This window comes from Physeter macrocephalus, chromosome 19 (assembly GCF_002837175.3).
Source record: "Physeter macrocephalus isolate SW-GA chromosome 19, ASM283717v5, whole genome shotgun sequence".
Classification (NCBI taxonomy): Eukaryota; Metazoa; Chordata; class Mammalia; order Artiodactyla; family Physeteridae; genus Physeter; species Physeter macrocephalus.
Window position 1 is genome coordinate 70,172,757 of NC_041232.1, and position 21,315 is coordinate 70,194,071.

General features: G+C 39.1%; 1 protein-coding gene across 3 annotated transcripts in view; it reads right to left on the reverse strand.

Moving 5' to 3' along the window:
* Positions 1 to 9,570, reverse strand: part of TXNL1 (thioredoxin like 1) — a 32,104-nt gene extending 22,534 nt beyond the window's left edge. Inside the window, exon 1 of one of the 3 annotated variants that reach the window (XM_007116356.3) lies at positions 9,192 to 9,570. In XM_007116356.3, coding sequence (XP_007116418.1) covers positions 9,192 to 9,289 — 98 coding nt within the window. In that variant the 5' untranslated portion in view covers positions 9,290 to 9,570. The remainder of the gene's footprint in view (positions 1 to 9,191) is intronic. The other 2 variants (XM_028480269.1, XM_028480270.2) reach the window with 2 other exon arrangements.
* Positions 9,571 to 21,315: the final 11,745 nt, after the last annotated feature.

The window sequence follows — 21,315 nt, forward strand, 5'->3', positions numbered from 1 at the left end:
CCTCTAATATGTAAAAAAGCCCCTACAAATCAATAAGAACACTGACATCCAAAAGAAAAAAGGGTACTCTCAAACTGGACAAATGAGGTTATCCAAACAGTCCATAAAGAGAAAAAGACTTCCTCGGTCACTATGGAAACCAGGGAAATGCAAATTTGGAGACACAAGAGGGAGGAGATATGGGGATATATGTATGTGCATAACAGATTCACTTTGTTATAAAGCAGAAACTAACACACCATTGTAAAGCAATGATACTCCAATAAAGATGTTAAAAAAAATTTTTTAATTAAAAAAAATAAAACTATTCCCACCAAAACAGCTAAAACAATAGAGAAGGAAGTACTGTCAAGAACTTGGAGCAACTGACCTGTTAGTGACAGTGCAAAGTGGTATAACCACTTCAGGGGGTAAGAAAAGAAACTGGCAGTATCTGCTAATGCAAGATTTATGCCTACTTATGACCATTTCTAGGGTATATAAAACAGAAATGTCTGTATATGTTTGCCTTAGGGTTTTTGAAAAAATATTGGTAGTAGCAATGTTTCTAATGGCCAAAAACTGGATACCACCTACGTTCCTTTCAACAACAGAATAAGTAAACTAACTGTAGTTATTCACATACTGGAACACTATACAACAATGAAAATGACTGATGTAAAACCTCATGCCAAAATATGGATGAATCTCACAAATAACACTGAGAAGTACACTATATGATTCCACTTATGCACAGTTCAAATACAGGCAAAACAAATCAATGGTATTATAAATCAGGACAATGGTTACTTTTGTGAGAGTTAGTGACAGGATAAGGGCATGAGAGAGATTTCAAGAGGCTAGAAATGTTCTATTTGTCCAGCTGATTAAACGTGCATGTATATGCAGTTTGTGCAAACTCTCTAAACTATACATTTATAATTGTATACTGTGTATATCTCAATAAAAGTTCCAAAAAATGAGAAAAACCTTGGCTTTAGCAGATAGGAACAAAAGGAAAAGCAAACTCTAAAATACAAGATGTTCAAATTCAAGCTATGATTCTCTCTCCATTCTTAACATTTTAATCAGCATTTTCACCTTTTGCCATCCTTAGGATTCATACCAAAAAGTTAAGAGAGTAACTCTTAATTTCTTAAATATTAAACTTGATGCTTCTGAAAGTAAATTTTTGGATCTAACAATGCTGAAATAGGCCCTGAGACTAAATTTTAAACGAACAAACATTTACAGTCAACAAAACCTATGTTTAGTTTAGCAAAATACTTCTGGTTATTAATAAGTCTTAAACACTATGGATGGGAGTACAAATCGGTAGATCCTTTTTGAAGGGCCATTTGGTCATTATCTACCATTTTAAATGAACACAACCCAAGATTCAACAATCTCACTTCTAAAAGTCAATCTTACCTTAACACTTACTCAATTTCGCAATAATATGTATAAGGAAGTTCAATGCGATGTTTGAAATAGTAAAAAATAATAATAATAATAATCTAAATGGCAATCAATAGAAAACTATTTTTTAAAGTTATGACATACAAAATAAGTTACAAGGATACATGGTACAACACAGGGAATATAGCCAATATTTTATAATAACTATAAATGAAGTGTAACCTTTAAAAATTGTGCATCACTATACTGTACACTTGTAACTTATATAATACTGTACATCAACTGTACTTCAATTAAAAAAAATTATGACACATTAACACCAAAGGATAAGGATAATTTATACAGTTTAAAAGAAAACTAAGTCTCAGGATAAAATATTTTCTATGACCACGTTAAAAATATGTATTTATGTATGTATTTATGTTATATATGTACATAAATATATATTGAAAAGTTAGGTGAGTCACACAATAAACAATTACTTCTGTAAAGTGGGGCTAGAAAAGGAAGAGAGTTTAGGGGAGACTTTTAAAACTACCTATACTTCTGTATCCTTTGCTTTTATATGATAAACAGGTATTTTCATAAAATATTAAATTGCAAATAGAGAATTGAATGTTAACTGCATTTAAACAGTAGTCACGGATGAAGCACAGGTATTATGCTGTACCACAAAATATACCTGGTATACACACAGTATCAGGTTTTCTCATTCCTGAAAAACCTTTCTGCAAAAGCGTGCCCTCGAAAATAAGAAGGCTTATGGAAAAAATAAGATTGAGGTAAACCATTTAAACCCATGCAACTTTGTAAAAACATTCCTAAGAAAAATAGTAACTAGTATTCAGGAAATACCTGGACAGACAGGCAGGTGGCTCAGACCTAGAGGCTACACCTCAGAGGATATTTAAAATGTACAAAAACAGTCGAGTGGAAGTACCCGCTTACAGGTGCTGTGAGTATCCAGATGGAAGGGAGCTCTGAGCCAACGGGGCTGCCATCCAGGTAGGGACAGGAGGAAGCAAGCGCAACATGAGAATGACCCCCGCTGGGGACCAGGAGCTGGCTTCAGGAGCGCAGGTTTAATTTTATTAATTTTGACTTTCTTAAAAGGAACCTGAACGAGAGCCTGCCTCTGTGGCTGAGGGCTTTTCTCCTTCCTGCTAAAGGTTCTATTTCTATTCCTGCTCTTCACTACCTAAGAAAAATAGAATATGAACCAACCTCACCCCCGCACTGTACTGACATAATCACTCTACTCATCGATCAAGTATGAGCTACCTGGAGTTAAAGAAACTCCTCTTGAAGCTAAAGAGACTGTACTAAAATAATGGCTACCTGGAAAATAAGTGTTCCCTTTCAAAATTTAACCTTATCTAGATCCTTTGTTTAATTTTAGTTAGCCATCATAGGTTGGAACTTTAGTCAAAAATCAAAATAAATCATAGAACACAGAAGCATAGATATATACAGCAGCATACTTTCACATTACAATCACTCATATGAACTGATTTGTTATTTTAAGTAAGATGTTTTCCTCACTTACCCCTAGCATTTAAAAGTAAACTTAAATTTCCATTTTTAGCTGAGCTCATGAACAAATCATTTGATTTCTCTGTATAAAAGGAGAAGCGACTAGATTCTTTAAGGACCTTTCCTATCTCTAAAATATTTTTCTCCAAGTATGCCTAAATTTCAGGATTATACTTTTTTCTCTTGCACAGCCCTTGATTTGCAGTCTTTAGATAGTACATAACCTCAGGACCTTTGAACTTGTTGTAAAAGAGACCAGACCATCTAGTCCAGAGGTTTAAATAAGAAAGAAAGAAAAAAAAAAAGAGTTCTTTTTCCACCTCAGAACTTCTTTTTGATGGAAAGCTGATCTGTTAGATCCAACATGTAAGAAAGATTCTGACTTACGCTTTTTGAGAAAAACCTCAGCAGACAACCCTCTAGCTTTCTGCAAAATGTAAAGAACCAAACCCACAAAACTGAAACTTTAAAACTGACCTAACCTAACACAATTATTCAATAAATGAGAAGTGAAGACCAGAAAAGTTGAACCACTTGATCAAGGTCAGACATTCTAGTTAATGGCAGGATCACAACTAGAACAGTTAATTCTTAAAGCCAATCCAATATCAGCTTTCTTTGAAAGCACCACGTTAGGTTCTTAGTAAGATTTGTGTTTACAGTTTTTCATAGTCTGCTGAATTAGATATTATTGATAAAACCTAAATACATAAAGGCTTTATATCAAACTAAAGATGTTAAAAAACCTAGCTGGGACAGAGAAAATGGAAGGATATTGTTAATAGGCATGTCATTTTCGGTTATGAAATCTATTTTTGACTTTTTAAGTTATAGAAAAGTCACTATGAAAATTCTTCATCCCTGTCTTCTGATACAAGCACCTGGTACCACACAGCTACCATGGAAATATTCTGCAAAAATTACTTTTAAGAAAAACTCTGCAGGATAAACAACAAGGTCCTACTGTATAGCACAGGGAACCATATTCAATACCCTGTGATAAACCATAATGGAAAAGAATATGAGAAAGAATGTATATTTATGTATAACTGAATCACTCTGCAGTAGAGTGGAAATTAACACAACATTGAAAATCAACTATACTTCAATAAAATAAATTAAAACAAAAAAATATGTGTTTACTGTCATTATATAAATAGATTTTATTTCAAGAACTTGCTATTCTTTCCTATTTGCTAAAGTAGTCAGTTCTCCACCTTGAGCAGTAATATATGTAAACACAATCAGCTGGTGTAGGTGTGGAAAATGTATGTGCTTTCTGAAAACGTATTTTAAAAGTTTATTTTTCTGCGGGGCATAACTTTAAAACAGGTTATTTCTAGATGTATTATATTTACTAATGGACGGGCATAACCATAACTGGTCCTATTAGTAACACAAAATAGCTAACATTCATTAGGCATTGATTATATGTTAGGTAACTTCTAAAATGTTTAAATTCATTTAAGCTTTACCATTCCTCATTTCAAAGACAAGAACAATGAAGTACAGTGCTGAAATTTGATCACAAAGCCCAACTCTTAATTGCTATTTCAAAACCCCCAAAACAGTGGCCTACACTGTGCTTTTTTTTTGGTTGTTATTTCTAAATTAACTGCCAAGATTAAAACTATTTATATGCTCTTGAAAGGAATCCAGACAGATTACATACTATATGATACCATTTTTATAAAGTTCAAATACAGATGAAATTAGTCTACAGTGTTAAAATTCGAGAGTGATGAGAAGGAGCCTGCAGGTTGCAGGGGGTGGGGATGTGACTGTGCTACGCTGCTATTCCTGACCTGTGTGTTGGTTAAGCATGTGTGACCACCGCGAAAATTTATCAGACTTTACACTTAAATATTTGTATACATTTTTGCGTGCCTGCTATACTTTTTTAAATAAAAATATTTTTTAAAATTCTCTACATGTTCTCTAGGGCCTCACCATTCCCTAGTTACCTTACAGCCACCTACCTCACTCCCTAATATTATCTGCCCAGTCCTTATGAACTGTTGGGCCTCCTAACTCTGTATTATGGTAAAGTACCTTCAGTCCACAGCAATTTTACAATATATAATTAATACTATTATACAATGTATTATTGGGACAAACTATCATAATCGTTAGATCTCACCATCCTAACATACACTGACATTCTAACTGGATGGTAACAATAACACCTAACCACCTACAAAGTAAGACCTGCTTTAAGAAAACTGAGAGAACCTACTGTATAGCACAAGGAACTCTACTCAATGCTCTGTGGTGACCTAAATGGGAAGGAAATCCAAAAAAGGAGGGGCTATATGTATACCTATAGCTGATTCACTTTGCTGTACAGTAGAAACACAACATTGTAAAGCAACTACACTCCAATAAAAATTTTTTAAAAGACTGAATATATGGTAAACATATCTACAAAAGTGGTATACTCATGAATTCAAGATAAAAATCACTCATTGCTGAGTTTCACAGGAAAGAAAATGCATATCCTTTTAAATTTGGCATTTACCCATCAGTGATAACAAAACTAGCACTGTTTATGACCACTTAAGTGTATCCGGGTATATTTAAGAAGTAACGGTTTGGAGATACCAGTTACAAAAATATGTTACCACAGTATATAATGCACATATATAATTTCATTCTCTAAACGATATGGTTAGGCTACATGTTATTATTCCCACTTTACAGGTAGGGAAATGAATATCAGAGTGTGAACTGAACTGACTTCCATCAAAGGATTTTGCAGGCAGAGCTTATTCAAGGCAACACTTACTGAAAAATGTCAGGCTCCATGCAATACAGAGGTGAACCTGCATGTCCCTTCTGCTTAGGCTGGGAAGAACAGGACAGCACTTTACAACCCAAAGAGTACATTCAACACTGGGACCTTAAACAAGTCATTTAATCTCCTTCTGACTCAACTTCCTCATTTGTAAAATGGAGATAATTTTAAACATTATTTTGAGGACTGCAGAAGTCAATAAGTGCTCCAGTAAGTCCCTTACACAGACCAAATTTGACGTAAGTGACAACTATTTTAATTGCTTAAAAAAATACTGGAGAAGGGTGCCATTCAATGGGTGAAAGACAGTTTTTTCAACAAATGGTGCTGGGAAAAACTGGATATCCACATGCAAAAAAATGAAGTTGGACACTTACTTAACACCATATATAAAAATTAACTCAAAATAGATCAAAGACCTAACTTAAGAGTAAAAACTATAAAATTCTTTGATGAAAACATAGGGAGGAATCTCCATGACACTGGATTTGTCAATGATTTCTGGGATACGACACCAAAAGCACAAGAAACAACAAAAGAAAAAACCATAGATAAATTGGACTTCAGCAAAATTTTTAAACTTTTGTGCATCAAACGACACGATCAAGAAACTGAAAAGGCAACCAATGGGAGAAAATATTTGCAAATGATATATCAGAAAAAGGATTAAGACCCAAAATATATAAAGAACTCCTACCACTCCACAACAAAAAAACAAACAATCCAATTCAAAATGGGCAAAGGACTTGAACAGACATTTCTCCAAAGACAAATGGCCAACGAGCACGAGAAAAGATGCTCAAAAATTACCAGTCATCAAGGAAATGCAAATCAAAACCACCAGATACCACTTCACACTCATCAAGGATGTCCACTAAAATATAAAAGAAGTTGGTATGTAGAGAAATGGGAACTCTCCTGCATTGCTGGTGGAAAGGCAAACTTGTGCAGCCACCGTGGGCAAATAGTTTGCTGGTTTCTCAAAAAGTTATACACAGAATTACCATATAATCTAGCAATTCCACTCACAGACATATACCCAAAAGAACTGAAAGCAGGGACTCACAGAGATCCTTGCACACCAATGTTCAGAGCAGTATTATTTACAATAGTCAAAAGATGGAAACAACCCAAATGTCCATCAACAATATGCGGTATATACACATACATACGTATATGTATATATACCTATACAACAGTATATTACTCAGCTTTAAGAAGGAAAATCTGACACATGCTAGAACATGGATGAACCTTAAAAACATTATGCTAAAATAAGCCATAAACAAAAGGACAAATATTATATAATTCCACTTAAATGAGTTATCAAGAATAGGCAAATTCATGGAGACAGAAACTAGAAGAGAGGTTACCGGGGGCTGGGGGCAGTGGAGAGAAGGTATGGGAATTACTGTTTAATGGGTGCACAGTTTCTGTTTGAGATAATGAAAAGATTCTAGGATATGGATGGGGTAATGACAGTACAACATTGTGAATGTACTAGAACTTCCCCGGTGGTCCAGTGGTTAAGACTCCGTGCTTCCAATGCAAGGAGCGCGGGTTCGATCCCTGGTTGGGGAACTAAGATCCCACATGCCACGCAGCGCGGCCAAAAAGATTAAAATATATATATATATGTATGTATGTATGTGTGTGTGTGTATAGTGATTGTACTTAATGCCACTGAACTGTATATTTTAAAATGGCAAATTTATGTTACATGTATTTCATTACAATTAAAAAAACAACTGAAATACTGGAGAGCCGCTGAAGATTCTTACACAGAAGAATGACTATCTGTATAGAGTTTTAGTAAAAATAATAGGAAGGACAAAGCACGGCAGGTGAGAATAAGGAATAAGGCTTCAAGTAGGGATGGAAAGGAAATGGAGAAACAGGTGCTTGAAAAACTATGTTCTTGGCCTAAAGTGGGATGACAGTAACTTTTCTCACTTCATATAAATCATGTATTACTCTTCATCTCTCCCCCTGCTATGGTTAAGGGGAAAAGAGAGTGTATCATTGAGGCACAGAAGTATAAACGCTCCCACTAACTAGAATTAGGAAAGTGAACTAAAAATGAGGTTCGTTGTTAAAATCATCTCTTCCTTTTTCCAACTTCCACCTAGGACTTAACAAATGTATATAGGTATTCCCTCATATTAAGAATGGTCATTATAAAATCAACAAAACTGGGAAGACAAACCTTAAAAACCTAATGTACCCCCCCTTTCCAATTCTGTATGAGAGATTAGTCTGAAGGTAAGTCCTAACTTGTTTTCATCTCTACCTACATCCCTCCATCCCCTAAACCTAATCTAATCCTAATGCCACCATCTGTATATTCAACATTTATCGAATCACGTTCGATAGGTTTGAATCACTTTTTGCTCTAAGACTCAAAACACTGCCTTATGTCTATACAGTTACCTGGACAACAAAATGTGTTGCATAAACAGTAATATTTGTAGTAGACTTCTCCAAGTTAGTGTAAGTGTAAATAATACTAGAGGGTCAAGGTAAATCAAGAGGAGACTTCTAATCCTTCTCACTGGACACTGACATACACAAGGGGAGGTCAGCAAATACACAAGCTCGCTGAAATCTTGGTTCTGAATCTCTATTTCCAGCACATCACTCTCATACAGGGACACACTGCACACCCAACATGGAAGATCCGCCAGCTCTGCGACCTTTGAATTATGTTGAGATTTACCAAAGCCAGATAACATCTTTCAAGTGCCCTGTCCTCTTATATCATCAAGTCAAAAATGGACTCTACTTGGTCAAAGTCAGATATCTGGACACCTGTCTACCTGTACTGTATACATATACCTACTATAATTTCCGTGATCAGATGCAACTTACACAAGGTGGCCTAACTTACAAACTTACAAATCAATGAAGTAACAGAAACGTTAAGAAAATTGAAAAGCATCCTGACCCAACATTAACTTAATTTAAAATGCATTAGCTTTAGGTCTAAGCACTCCGCGGATTAGTTGGGAAGCTGAATCTTCCTAGTTTTCCACATACGCAGGCGGTGAAGAGAAACAAACCGTTTAGTAAATTAAAATTTGCAAGTTTCTAAGATGCAAGTGACAGCTGCATCCCGGGAAAGAAGGGGACAGGCGCAAGCAGGGGCGGCTGTGGGAGACTTCCACAGACAAGAAGGGAAAGAGCCGGGTCACCCCCAAAAGCAGAGCCCTTCCGAGGACTCAGAAAAACAGCGGGCGGGGATCTCGCGGGCTGGGGAATGCGGTCGGCCAGGCCTCCGAGCCCGCCAGAGACGCCCCGGTGCACAAACGGGGGTTCACACCCAGGAACTGAGGCCTAACCGGGCAGCGGCCTTGGGCTGCGGCCAGCGCCGGACATTCCGGAACAGAACACAAGGCAGGAGGGATCGGGAAACAGAGAAAGAAAAGCACAGACAGCCGGGACTCACTGGGCTCGGGCCCGGACTCACCCTCGCATGGTGAACTTGACCACGGCGAGTCTGGAGCCCGCGCCGCTCAGCTCCGGCTGGAAATCTGGGTCACTCCCGACCGGCTTCACACCCACCATTCTCAAAAGTCCGGCAGGGCGGCCGCGAAGCCACCGGCTTCAAAACTGAAGAAGACCCGGGAGAGGAAGGAGGGAGGCTCAGGTAGGCCGAGGCCTGGACAGAGGAGGTAGCGACCGCGGAGTCTTCTCCCGGGGCTCTATATGCCGAGTCACGCCAGGGAGCGGAGAGGCCGTGGGGGCGGGGATGGAAGCGGGGGTAAAAGGGAGAGACGAGGAAAGGGAAGGCGTGCGGCAACCGGCAGCCACCGCGCAGCAGGGCCGCCGGCGCTTGCGCACCTTGACGTCATTTCCGCGCCGTCCGTTTGCTCCCACTGTCCAATCCTAAAGCGCAACCCGTGGCCCCGCCCCCGACCGAGGAGCCCATCATTGGCTGACGCGGCGCAGGCGCAGAAGAGGAGCGGGCACAGGCACAGGCGCAGGCGCAGATTGCACTTAAGTGCGTGTATTTCTCCGCGGTTCGGAGTCTAGGGGGTTTCACCGAGGAGTTTCCCTGTGGGAAAGTAAGAAAAGAACCGTTTTTTCTCCGGGGTTCTTGGCTGCTGCCGAAGGTATTAAGTTCCCTCCTGGAAATACTTTGAGTATAGTCCTGTCTCATATTCGGGACAAGTCGCCACACTAGGCAAAGTAGACTTTAGGAACATTTATTTAGGGATCTCGTTACACTTGGGCGCTCTCTGGGTAGTCATGTGGAAAATACTAATATTATTCACCTTTCACTTGTGCCTAAAAACATGAAAGCACCGTCTCTCCTTTAGGAACTCACAGTCTGGTGATAGACACAAACAACAGTTACAGTAACAAAGAAGTTTGCAAAGGAAACGGTGGAAACAAATGAGATAGGATGGGGCAGGATAAATTTGCTAGGAGGTGTGACCCCTGAATCGAATCTTGATAAGGAAGAAAGAAGGGCATAGCCAGATGGTAAGAGATGATAGGGTAGTCCAGGCCGAGAAAGCAGCAATGCAAATGCTTGGGTTGAGAGGGATGGGGATGATGATGATAATAATAATAATAATAGTTAACAAATGATGTGCCAGGCAAGATCCAAGCTCTTTATGTGTATTAGCTCATTTAATCCTCACAACAGCCCTAATTTTCCACAGTTCACACACCTAATGCAAAGTCAAGCCGGTGTTCAAGTTAAGGCAGTCTAACACCAGCGTGTTCATTTAAATATTAGGCTAGGAGACAAATCAAATGATTTACCTTTGCTTTTAGCTGGGGTGATGAAATTGAAGAGGAAGGTGAAGGTCAGATGATAACTAGGAAAGGAATTTGTATTTTTACCTGAAGACAATGGAGTGGTCACTGCAGGACAATTTTGTGGTTACAAGTGTCTTTAGAAAAAGCCCGGGAGGTAGCGGTGAGGACAAAAAGCAGTGGAACTCCACTTTAGGAGTTTACTGTGGTAGTCCAGGAGCTGACTTACAGGAGCAACTGCAGTCAAATGACATACTTGAGAAACAATTAGAAGATAAAAACCACAGGGTTGAGTGAGCAGTCAGACCAATCTGATGAGATGACAAAGGAAGGAGTCTAGGATAATGCAAATATTTCAATCTTCTGGCTCTTTTTACTGATTTGAGATGCCAGAAGGACATCCAGGTGAGGTGTACGTTAGGTAGTAGGAAGGATGAGTCTGAACCTAAAGAAAGGAGTAGGCTAAAGCTGCAGAGTTGAGCGTCTTCAGTTTGGGTGGTGATTGAAGCCCAAGAAATGTGAAAAGAGAAGCCTAAGTGTGCTGCAGAAACATAATTATTCCTAACAACACAGCCAGAGCCTTAGTAACTCTGTTCCTTTCTCGTGTGATACCAGAACAGTGTAATGGCTTTAGACTCAAAGAGACAAAAGGTTCAATAATAAATCTCTGCTACTTGTTATTTTGTGGCCGTGGACAAGCCACTAACCTCTCTGAACTTCACTTTCTTGTCCATGAGAATTGGATTAATAATACCTACTTGCTAGGATTGTGAAGGTTAAAAGTAACAGTAGATGAGGTACATAAAGAACTAGAATATAAGGTGCTCAATAAAAGATATTTGTAAATAATGGTGTGTTAGGGCTGCCATAACAAAATGCCACAGACGGGGTGACTTAACAGAAATTTGTTTTGCAGCTCTGAAGACTGGAAATCCAAGATCAAGGTGTCAGCAGGGTTAGTTTCTCCTAAGGCCTCTCTTCTTGGCTTGTAGATAACCACCTTCTCCCTATGTCCTCATGCACACACACAAGCATGTACACTCCTGGTGTCCCTCTTCTTATAAGGACACCAGGTCTATTGGATTGGGGCCCACCCTCATGACCTCATTTAACCTTATTACCTCCTTAAAGGTCTTGTCTCCAAATATGGTCACATTAGGGATTAGGGCTTCAACCTGGGTTTGGAGGCCCACAGTTCAGTACATAACACATGGATTATTATTATTCCCAAGGGTCCCCTTGGTTTTGTCCAAGACGCAAAGAGAAAGACTGTCAACTAAAGCAGTTATGGTAAATATTAAGTGGGGGAGGGGTTTTATGAAAGCAAGACCTTAGAAATCTACAGATTCCTGAGAGGCAAGATAAAAATAGGGACTGTAAATGTTAGATCTGGTAGCCTCATTTCTCTGTTTATTTTCCATCTGTTTCCCCACATCCACTCTCAACCATTCTTCACCCTGCTCTTAGCTCCAGAAAGCTGACCTGCAAGAACTGGCTCAATAGGATTCCTTGTTGGAGCTTCCTGTTGAAGCTTAAAGGATAAAAGAGAGTGAGACCCAGTTATTAGTTCTCACAGCTCCCATCCTGCTGCGTTGCCACAGGTTAATTGTGTCTTTACCAAAGGCCATAGCTCCTGTCAGGAGGCTCTTCATACCATTGCCCTTTTTGAGTAGTTCCAGTAACCACTGTCTTTCCCAGTCCCTTCAAGGCTGGGAGTAAAAATCACTCCTGCCTGTTAGTAGAACTCCTAGCCTACTGAGGCTGTCCTTGGAGAAACACACTGCTGTAAGAGATCCTCATACAATCCGGAGATGCAGGCCAGGTGACAGTTGTTGTCGCTATTCTACTGATGACAAGACTGACTTTCAGAGAAGTATGTAACTATTCCATTATACAATTATGCACTGCTTAGCCCTGTCAAGGTCATGCTCAACATTATACAGAAACAGACTTTATATATGTAAATGGAAACATTTAGCAGATGTTATTACAAGGTGATGCTCTTAGGGGTGATATTTTTCTCATCAATATTTTCTAAATTTCTTCACTAATTATAAATAGTATATGTATTAATAAAAAAAAAGAGGGCACATCTAGAAAAAAAATCCTACATGAGAATTCTCCAAAGAAGGTCCAAGTTTCTTCCTTGCCCTATTAGTAATAACTAAAACAAAAATAATATTCACAGTTAATCGGTCTCCCTGTGTCATTTGACTAATGCTTAATTTCATTAAGTAAAAAAAGATTTTAGTGGATGGAATTTTCCCAAAAGATGTTACTATTTTTCTTCTAAATTTGTATATGCCACCCTGAAAACCTTGTTTCCTGGAATTACCATGAAAAAAACCCCAAAAACCCAACTTACAGACCCTAAAACCTCTGCAAGAGTGACTTGTGATTATCCTTATCTCTCCATTCCCGAGATTAACATATTCAGAAATGTCAAATGTGCTGCACATAAACTCCTCCTACCCCTTCTCTGAGTTGGCCATGGCAGATACCACTATTAGAGGCTACGGTTTCCCAGAGTCTCTGCCTGAGAATTGCGTTTGGCCCCCATTACCAGAGTCAGCCCTCAAGATAAAAACTATTTGCCGTCCCACTCCTCATTATGACTGTCATACCCTGAAATTCGTAGTTCTCAAACTGTAGTGAATTCATTAAAATGTGGGTTCCCAGTTTCACAGCCAGAGATTCTGATTCAGTAGAGCTGGAGCATGGCCCAGGAAGCTAAATTTTAACAAGCACCCAGGGTAGCTGATGCAAGGGGTCCATATTTTGTGAAACATTATTTGATGATGACTTGTCTACTATTATATAACATTTACCATTCACTTAATATGTACAAGGTACTGTGATAATGCTTTTTTTTTTAACATCTTTATCGGAGTATAATTGCTTTACAATGGTGTGTGATAATGCTTTGAAACACCACTCCTCCAGGGACATCACAAGGGAGACAAGACATTTCTACAAAAGCTAAAAAGGTAGTAAGTGCCATAGCAGAAATACAGATAACATATCATAGTAGTTCAGAAAAAGTAGAGAAAATTTTCAGCTGGAATGAGTATATAATGCTTTATGAAGGAACGTGTTCTAATAGTCAGACCTAGATAAACACAGGAAGGAAATGCATGAACTTCTTCACTTCACAGAAATGACTCCTGACTTTCCTCTTAACTCATCAATAATATAATTTGCTTCAGACTCACTTGTTCTTATCAAGTTCTGCCAGTCAGTAGAGAAAGTCTTTCTGTCATGACTTGTAGCTGCCATGAGTTCACTTTAACTGATTTTACAAATAGATACGTTAAAGATATGTCATACGTGGCTTTATCTCTCCCATAGTCCTTTGCACATAGTAGATACAAAATAAGTATTGGTCAAATGAATGAGTGATTAGGAAGCATAATGAGTATGAATCTCAGTCCACAAAAATCAGGTGTACAAAAAATATTACTTTGTGTTGTATAACTCAATTTCATTTTGACTCTTAATTCCCGCTCTCTCACCACATCCAACTAAAACAAAAACTTAACATTCTCTCCTCCTCTGCCTGCCTCAGAAATTGTACCATATTTCTGGGTTTGGGTTGGGAGTGGGGCTTTGGAGTGCAGCTCTCTACAATCACTGTCTCTGTCTGCTTGCTCTCTTCAAGTCTAGCCCTCCCTGCGTCACGTGACCACTTCAGGGAGCGGGACCCTTTGGCTGAGGCTGCCTATGGACCCAATTGCCTGGATACACCAGTTTGCCATTTCTCTCTGGGTTTTTACTTCTCCCCTCCACTACAAGGAACCAAGGCTTCAGGCTCTTTCTTCTTCTTTAGCCTTTCTACAAGGGAATCTATTTTTAGTGCAGGGGAAACCTCTCTGACTTCATGTTTATTCTAGGTATTTTGTTTGCACCTGTAATTCCCTTCCCTCAAGGCAGCTATGAGAAATTCTGCAGACAAAGCTGATCCAGCCTACAGTTATGTTTTGTTTGACTGTACCTGCTAGTGTGTGTGTGTGTGTGTGTGTGTGTGTGTGTGTGTGTGTGTGTGTATCGGTGATGTTTGAAACTTTATATTACTACAACATTTTGTTTCCCCTAGTATTTCTAACTGCCTTCTTTCCTTACACTATTTACCTTTATCATTTTATTTTTATTTATTTTTTTCTAAACTTTCCATTATACTGAACATTCTGCAGTCGAACTTTGAACAATACAGGGGTAAGGGGCGCCAACCGTTCCTGCAATGGAAAATCCAAGTATAACTTTACAGTCAGCCGTCCATATGCATAGTTCTGAATCTGCGGATTCAGCTAACAATAGTACATATTTTTTAAAATAAATTTATTTATTTATTTTTATTTTTTGGCTGTGTTGGGTCTTCATTGCTGTGCGTGGGCTTTCTCTAGTTGCAGCGAGCAGGGGCTACTCTTTGTTGAGGTGCGCGGGCTTCTCATTGCGGTGGCTTCTCTTGTTGCAGAGCACGGGCTCTAGACGTGCGGGCTTCAGTAGTTGTGGAACGTGGACTCAGTAGCTGTGGCTCACAGGCTCTAGAGTGCAGCTCAGTAGTTGCAGCGCACGGGCTTAGTTGCTCCGCGGCATGTGGGATCTTCCCAGGCCAAGGCTCGAACCCGTGCCCCCTGAATTAGCAGGAGGATTCTTAACCACTGAGCCACCAAGGAAGCCCCCACAGTACATTTTTAGTGAAAGAAATCTGCATGTAAGTGGCCCCTAGCAGTTCAGAACTGTGTTGTTCAAGGATCCAATGTATTTTGTCTCATTTTTTATTGGATATCTTTTTCCTGGGGCCTTTTATCCTCAAGTTTAATCTAGATTGATTGCCTTATATATCAGTTACATGACTGTCATCCTGGGATTTCCCTTCACTGATCATTTGGGTAAGCACTAAGAGTCCCTGAATACACTGATTTCCTTTTTTATGATACTGCTCTTTTGGGTATGTACTTGGGAGTAGAATTGTTGGATCTTATGGTAATTCTATGTTTAACTTTTTAAGGAACTGCCAAACTGTTTTCTATAGCAGTGGCACCATTTTATATTCCCACCTGCAATGCATGAGGGTTCCAATTTCTCCACATCCTAGCCAGCACTTGTCATTTTCCTTTGGTTTGTTTTTTTTTTGGGGGGGGGCGGTAATGGCCATCCTAATGGCTGTGAAGTGGTAACTCATAGTAGTTTTGATGTGCATTTCCCTAAAGACTGAAGCCACTGAGCATCTTTTCATGTGCTTAGTGGTCATTTGTATATTTTCTTTGGAGAAATGCCTATGCAGGTACTTTGTCCATTTTCAAATTGATTTTGGGGGGGAATTGTAGGATATGTATATACTGGCTATTAATCCCTTATGAGATATATGATTTGCAAATGTTTTCTCCCATTTTATGGGTTGTCTTTTCACTTTCCTGATAGTGTTCTTTGATGCACAAAAGTTTTTAATTTTGATGAACTTTAATTTGCCTATTTTTTCTTTGGTTATCTGTGCTTTTGGTGGCATATCCAAGAAATTTTTGCAAATCCCATGTCATAAAGATCCGTTATGTTCGCATTAAGAATTTTATAGTTTTAGCACTTACATTTAGTTCTTTGATCCACCATCCACCGTTTTTTCAGGTAAACTTCTTCAATTTGATTCTAATCATTTCAAAGTGTTCTCGTGGTAGAAAAGATAGGTACAGTTTTCCAGTTTCATATATATCTGAGTGTTTGTTGGGCAGGCATCATGCAATAACTATACAATCTCTGATCTTAGTTTTCTTTGAATTTATAAATGTAGTCCTTTTGTAAAAAGGAAAAAGAATGGTGGCTTATAAGCCTTGCGCCTTGGGCGGGGAAGGTAAAAAGCCGCATGGTGTGGACAAAAAAAAAAAAAAAAAAAAACCCAAAAATGTAAAAAGGAAAAAGAAAAGCCAGTTTTCGAGTTTTTGAAAAGCAAGAGTAAGAATTTAATGAAGAAAGAACTTTTATTCTACAAGAAAGAAAATCCCCATAAATTCCTCTGAGATATCTCTTTTAAATAACTAAATTTGTATCTGCAGAAGTACAGGGATACAGATTTATCGCATAAACCATATAAAATCCTCATAAACTTATCAAAATTACACGTATCTCAACATCCTACGTACAAATAACTGCTGCTTAATAGCTTATTGTTACTTTATACCTGAAGTAGAGAACTTACAAAATTTTATATTATTCCAGTTTAACTAGGTTTGTCAACTGGGTAATTTATTTTCAGAAAAATAATTTCAAGTGAGAAGCTTTTCTTTATTCTTAAAGTTTTGAGGACAAAAGTGTGTAATTTATGTAATATAAATATTAAATAGAAAGGATATCTTGCTTCATAATGTCTAAACACTTTCTAGCTGTTACGTATTGAATTTGAAAATTGAATACCATTTCCCATAGTTGTCCCTAGGTGGCGCAATATCTTTTCAAAGGGGTGTGATTTCCCTTAGATATCAAATCCTCCTATTTAACAGATAGACCACTTGTCCCACTAACACTGCATTCTTTAGTTTTGGAGAGTAGGCAGTGTCTTGGAGGAGAGAGTTTCCTAGGAAGTCGTAAAGTGATCTATCATTGTCATAAATCTCCTCCTCCTTGAACATACTGAAGAAACTTGCTGACAACTCTGAGTCCGTTTTGGGTGTTTCCCAGAAATGCAAAATAATTTCGTCTTCTGAAATTTATATCTGGGGTTCAGAAATCATTAAACTATCTAGAGTTTCTATTAAGAAAGCCAGATATTTAGACAAATATTTTCATCCTCTCAGCCTCTGACGTTTCATATTTTAATTTTTTAGAAGAGTATGTTGGGGGTTGAATTAAATCTTTGGAATTGAAAAACTAAACATAACTACGTATGACTATGTTTTCACTTAATCACTTGTAAAGAGAGTTATTTTTTCCTGTGGTAGTGTAGTAGATGTTGTCTGGCTAGAATATTCAGAAAGAGAAGAAATGATAAAACTCTTAATAGAGGCTCTCACTGTATTCAAAACTCTTTTTCAGGCATGTCCTTGAGCAAACACACACAGACACACACACACAGACACACACAGACACACACACACACACACACCCCAGCATATGCATCCTCATCAGTCTGTCTATTCTTGAATAGCAATACCTGCATACTCTGAGTACATCTGAGAACCAAACACCAAAGACATTCAATAAAAATAAAATGTATGTCAGTGGCTTCCATACAGTAAGGAAGTGGTTATTTACACAGTGTTAAAAACAATATTTCCCACCAAAATTCAGAATATTAGAATCAGAAGGAAAGCTGGAGGGCCAAATGCCAGGCATCATATAATTTTATCTGTAATTATTTCAGCTTGCACGTCTGGAAGATAAGGATTCCTTTAAAAGTCATAACCAAGGGCTTCCCTGGGGGCGCAGTGGTTGAGAGTCCGCCTGCCGATGCAGGGGACACGGGTTCGTGCCCCGGTCCGGGAAGATCCCACACGCCGCGGAAAGGCTGGGCCCGTGAGCCATGGCCGCTGAGCCTGCGCGTCCGGAGCCTGTGCTCCGCAACGGGAGAGGCCACAGCGGTGAGAGGCCCGCTACCGCAAAAAAAAAAAAAAAAAAAAAGCCATGACCAAAACACCATTGTCACACCTAACATGTTAATGATGCTTCCTTACTATCATCAAATACCCACTTGATGTTAAAATTTCCTATTTTTCTCCTAATTTACTTTATAACTTATGTGAATCAATATCAAAATAAGGTATATACGTTGCATTGGTTGATGCGTGTCTCTTGTCTCTCATTAAAACTTTGTTTAATCTGTACTTCTTTTTTCCAACTTTTTATTTGAAAATATTCAAATGGACAGAAAAGTTGTAGAAGAAGGAGGAGGTGGAAGGGGGGAGGAGGAGGAAGAGAGAGAAGAAGGTGGTACTGTGAGAAGAAAGGTACCCCTTCTTGCTAGTCATTGACTGGGGGATTCCCCAAGAAGAGTGTGCTCTTGACTAACTTCAGCTTGCTCAGGCATTCACCAGGGGCTGCCCCAGGAACAGGTGACCTTAGCTGGAAAGCTGAGGCGACCCAGAAGAAGCTAATAGGAGCAGTGAGCAAACCACTCTCCATGGAGCTAGGAAGCGGATTTTTCTGGAAAGGGAATCTGGCAGTGCATCTCTGTGTCTTCCACAGTCTATTTGTAGCACATGGATCCTCTTCCTCACACAGGTTTGGGGAGCAACCCTTCCTGGGCTCTGATGGTCCTCTCATCCTGATAGGAAACAGAAGAAGGAGGCTAGTAGGATAAACCACAGCCCCTGTTGCTGCAGCTGGTGACAGGACTCCAAGTGGCACTCACCACCTTCTCCCTTAGATCCTAGTTTCCCCCTGCAGATCTTGGTAAGGGGGTCCCCAAACTCTCACTTAAGAGGAACATGAGCACCCCCAATCTCATCATCTTCACCCTTACCTAGAAGGTACAAATCTGGAGCACATAGAGATGGTTCTGGTAAAAGACATCCTGTTTCTTGGAAAGAAGTGGTTAGATTCAGTGGAAGTCATGAGATGGGAAAAAAAGAGAAGTCTCCCCAGTTGACTTTCATGTCATGTGAGAAAGTGCAAAGGGAAACCCTTAAAGGGTTTTGTTTTTTTTTAACATCTTTATTGGAGTATAATTGCTTTACAATGGTGTGTTAGTTTCTGCTTTATAACAAAGTGAATCAGCTATACATATACATATATCGCCATAACTTTTCCCTCTTGCGTCTCCCTCCCATGCAAAGAACGCTTATACTACTCAGCTGCAACAAGATGATGAGTGAGGAGGAGTCTCAGTGCTAACACGAAGCCTCCAAACCTGACTTGACTTTTAGGGCGATGGGGCCATTAAAGAAAGGATAGAATTAGCAAAGTACTAGGCACTGAGGGGAACACCAAACCACAGATCTACAATCTAGCTGAGGAAAAAAAACCGGCACACATGAAACAATTTGAAAATGCTAGTAATAATGAGGATACTGTTAGACCACTGGGCAGCATGATAATCTCCCTTGTTTGAAAATTTTTAAATGGAGAAACAAATCTTTTTGCTTTTTGGAGAACTTAACTTGGAACTTAGGAAGTCCAGGAAGTACTGGTGTGCTGTAGGGTAATAGTCACTAAATTCTAAAGACAGAATGAGACTTGGGGTTTTTTTGTTTTTTTGTTTTTTTAATACCTGTAAACATTAAAATGTAGCATGTTGAAATTCCTGACCCTTATCCCATGGGTTCCATTTATGATTCTGTTCTGGTGATAACTATACATTTTTGGTTAAAACATCAACAACAATGACAGCTTACTTGTTTCAGTGTCTCTCTTTCCCTCCTAATTCACATGATGCCTTTGCTGCTAGATTAATATTTGTGGCTGAAACACCCTAAGGTGACTGCCAATGAGTCACAGTCTGTATAATCCTCTCTCTGTGAGTGCAGGTGAACCCTGTGACTTGCTGCTAACCCATACAATATGGCGAAGGTGATGGGCTGTAACTCCCTTGATTAGGTTACTATCTACAGCTTTATCTATATCATCTGTATCTATAGCTATATGACTCCATCTTTCTTGTGCTCAGTGGAGACATTCTCTTTGCTGACTTTGAAGAAGTAGGCTGACAGTTTGTGAGAAGGTCCGGGAAGGTCAGGGAACTGTGGGTAGTCTGGAGGACCTGAGGGCCAGGACCCTTAGCCATATAGCCACAAGGAAATGAATGAGCCTGAATGAGCTTGGAATCAGAGTCTTCCCTAGTCAAGCCTTCAGATGAGAATGCAGTCTGCCTGACACCTCAATAATAGCCTTGTGAGATCCTGAGCAGAGGACCCAGTTCAGCTGGGCCTGAACTCCTTTCCCTTGGAAACTGTGAGGTAATAAATGTACATCATTTTAAGCCACTAAATCTATGGTAGTTTTTTATACAACAATAAAAACAAATACAATATTTTTAGGAAAAGCCCCACTCTATGAATTGGTCAAAATTTTTCAATGGCTTTTCATTGCCTTTAGAATAAAGTCCAAAAAGCTTATAAGGGCAATGAAGGCTTCTTGTCATCTGAACTTATTCTATTTTTTTCCAGGTTATTTTTTATTACTGGGTCTAGGCCCACTCTGATAAAGACTATATCAACCTAAGAGAGAGCTCCAGGGCAAAGACTGCCTGTTGAAGGAGTCCTTCATGGGGCAGAAATGGCTGAATCCTAATATCACAGTTTCTCGTTGTGTACATCTAATTCATGTCCTCTGTACTTCCCCTGAATTTAACTTTCTCTTTATTGTATATACTCATGTTTTACATTTCAATACTAGCAACAAAGTTGTTTTCCTTTCCCAGTTTTCCTATTCTAAATCCTACCCATTTTTCTAGACTTCCATAAAATCAAATGTGATTATCCCTCCTCACCCCAACCTAGAAGCAATTTATCTCTTTCTCCACTGTTTCCTCTTCTTCTTCTTCTTTTTTTTAATACATACTCTTTTGCTACAGGTCTCCCTTTTAAAAAAATTAATTAATTAGTTTATTTATTTTTGGCTGCATCAGGTCTTAGCTGCGGCACATGGGATCCTTCATTGCGGCGTGTGGGCTTAGTTGTCCCGTGGCATGTGGGATCTTAGTTCCCTGACAAGGGATTGAACTCGCGTCCCCTGCATCGGAAGGTGGATTCTTAACCACTGGACCACCAGGGAAGTCCCTCTCCACTACTTCTTATGTTGTGTATTGGCAGCACTATATTACAGCCATATATTGAAATCTTGGTGGACATGCGTCATTCACTTTAGCTGCCCAGCATCCAAACACTTTCTGATGTTTAGGG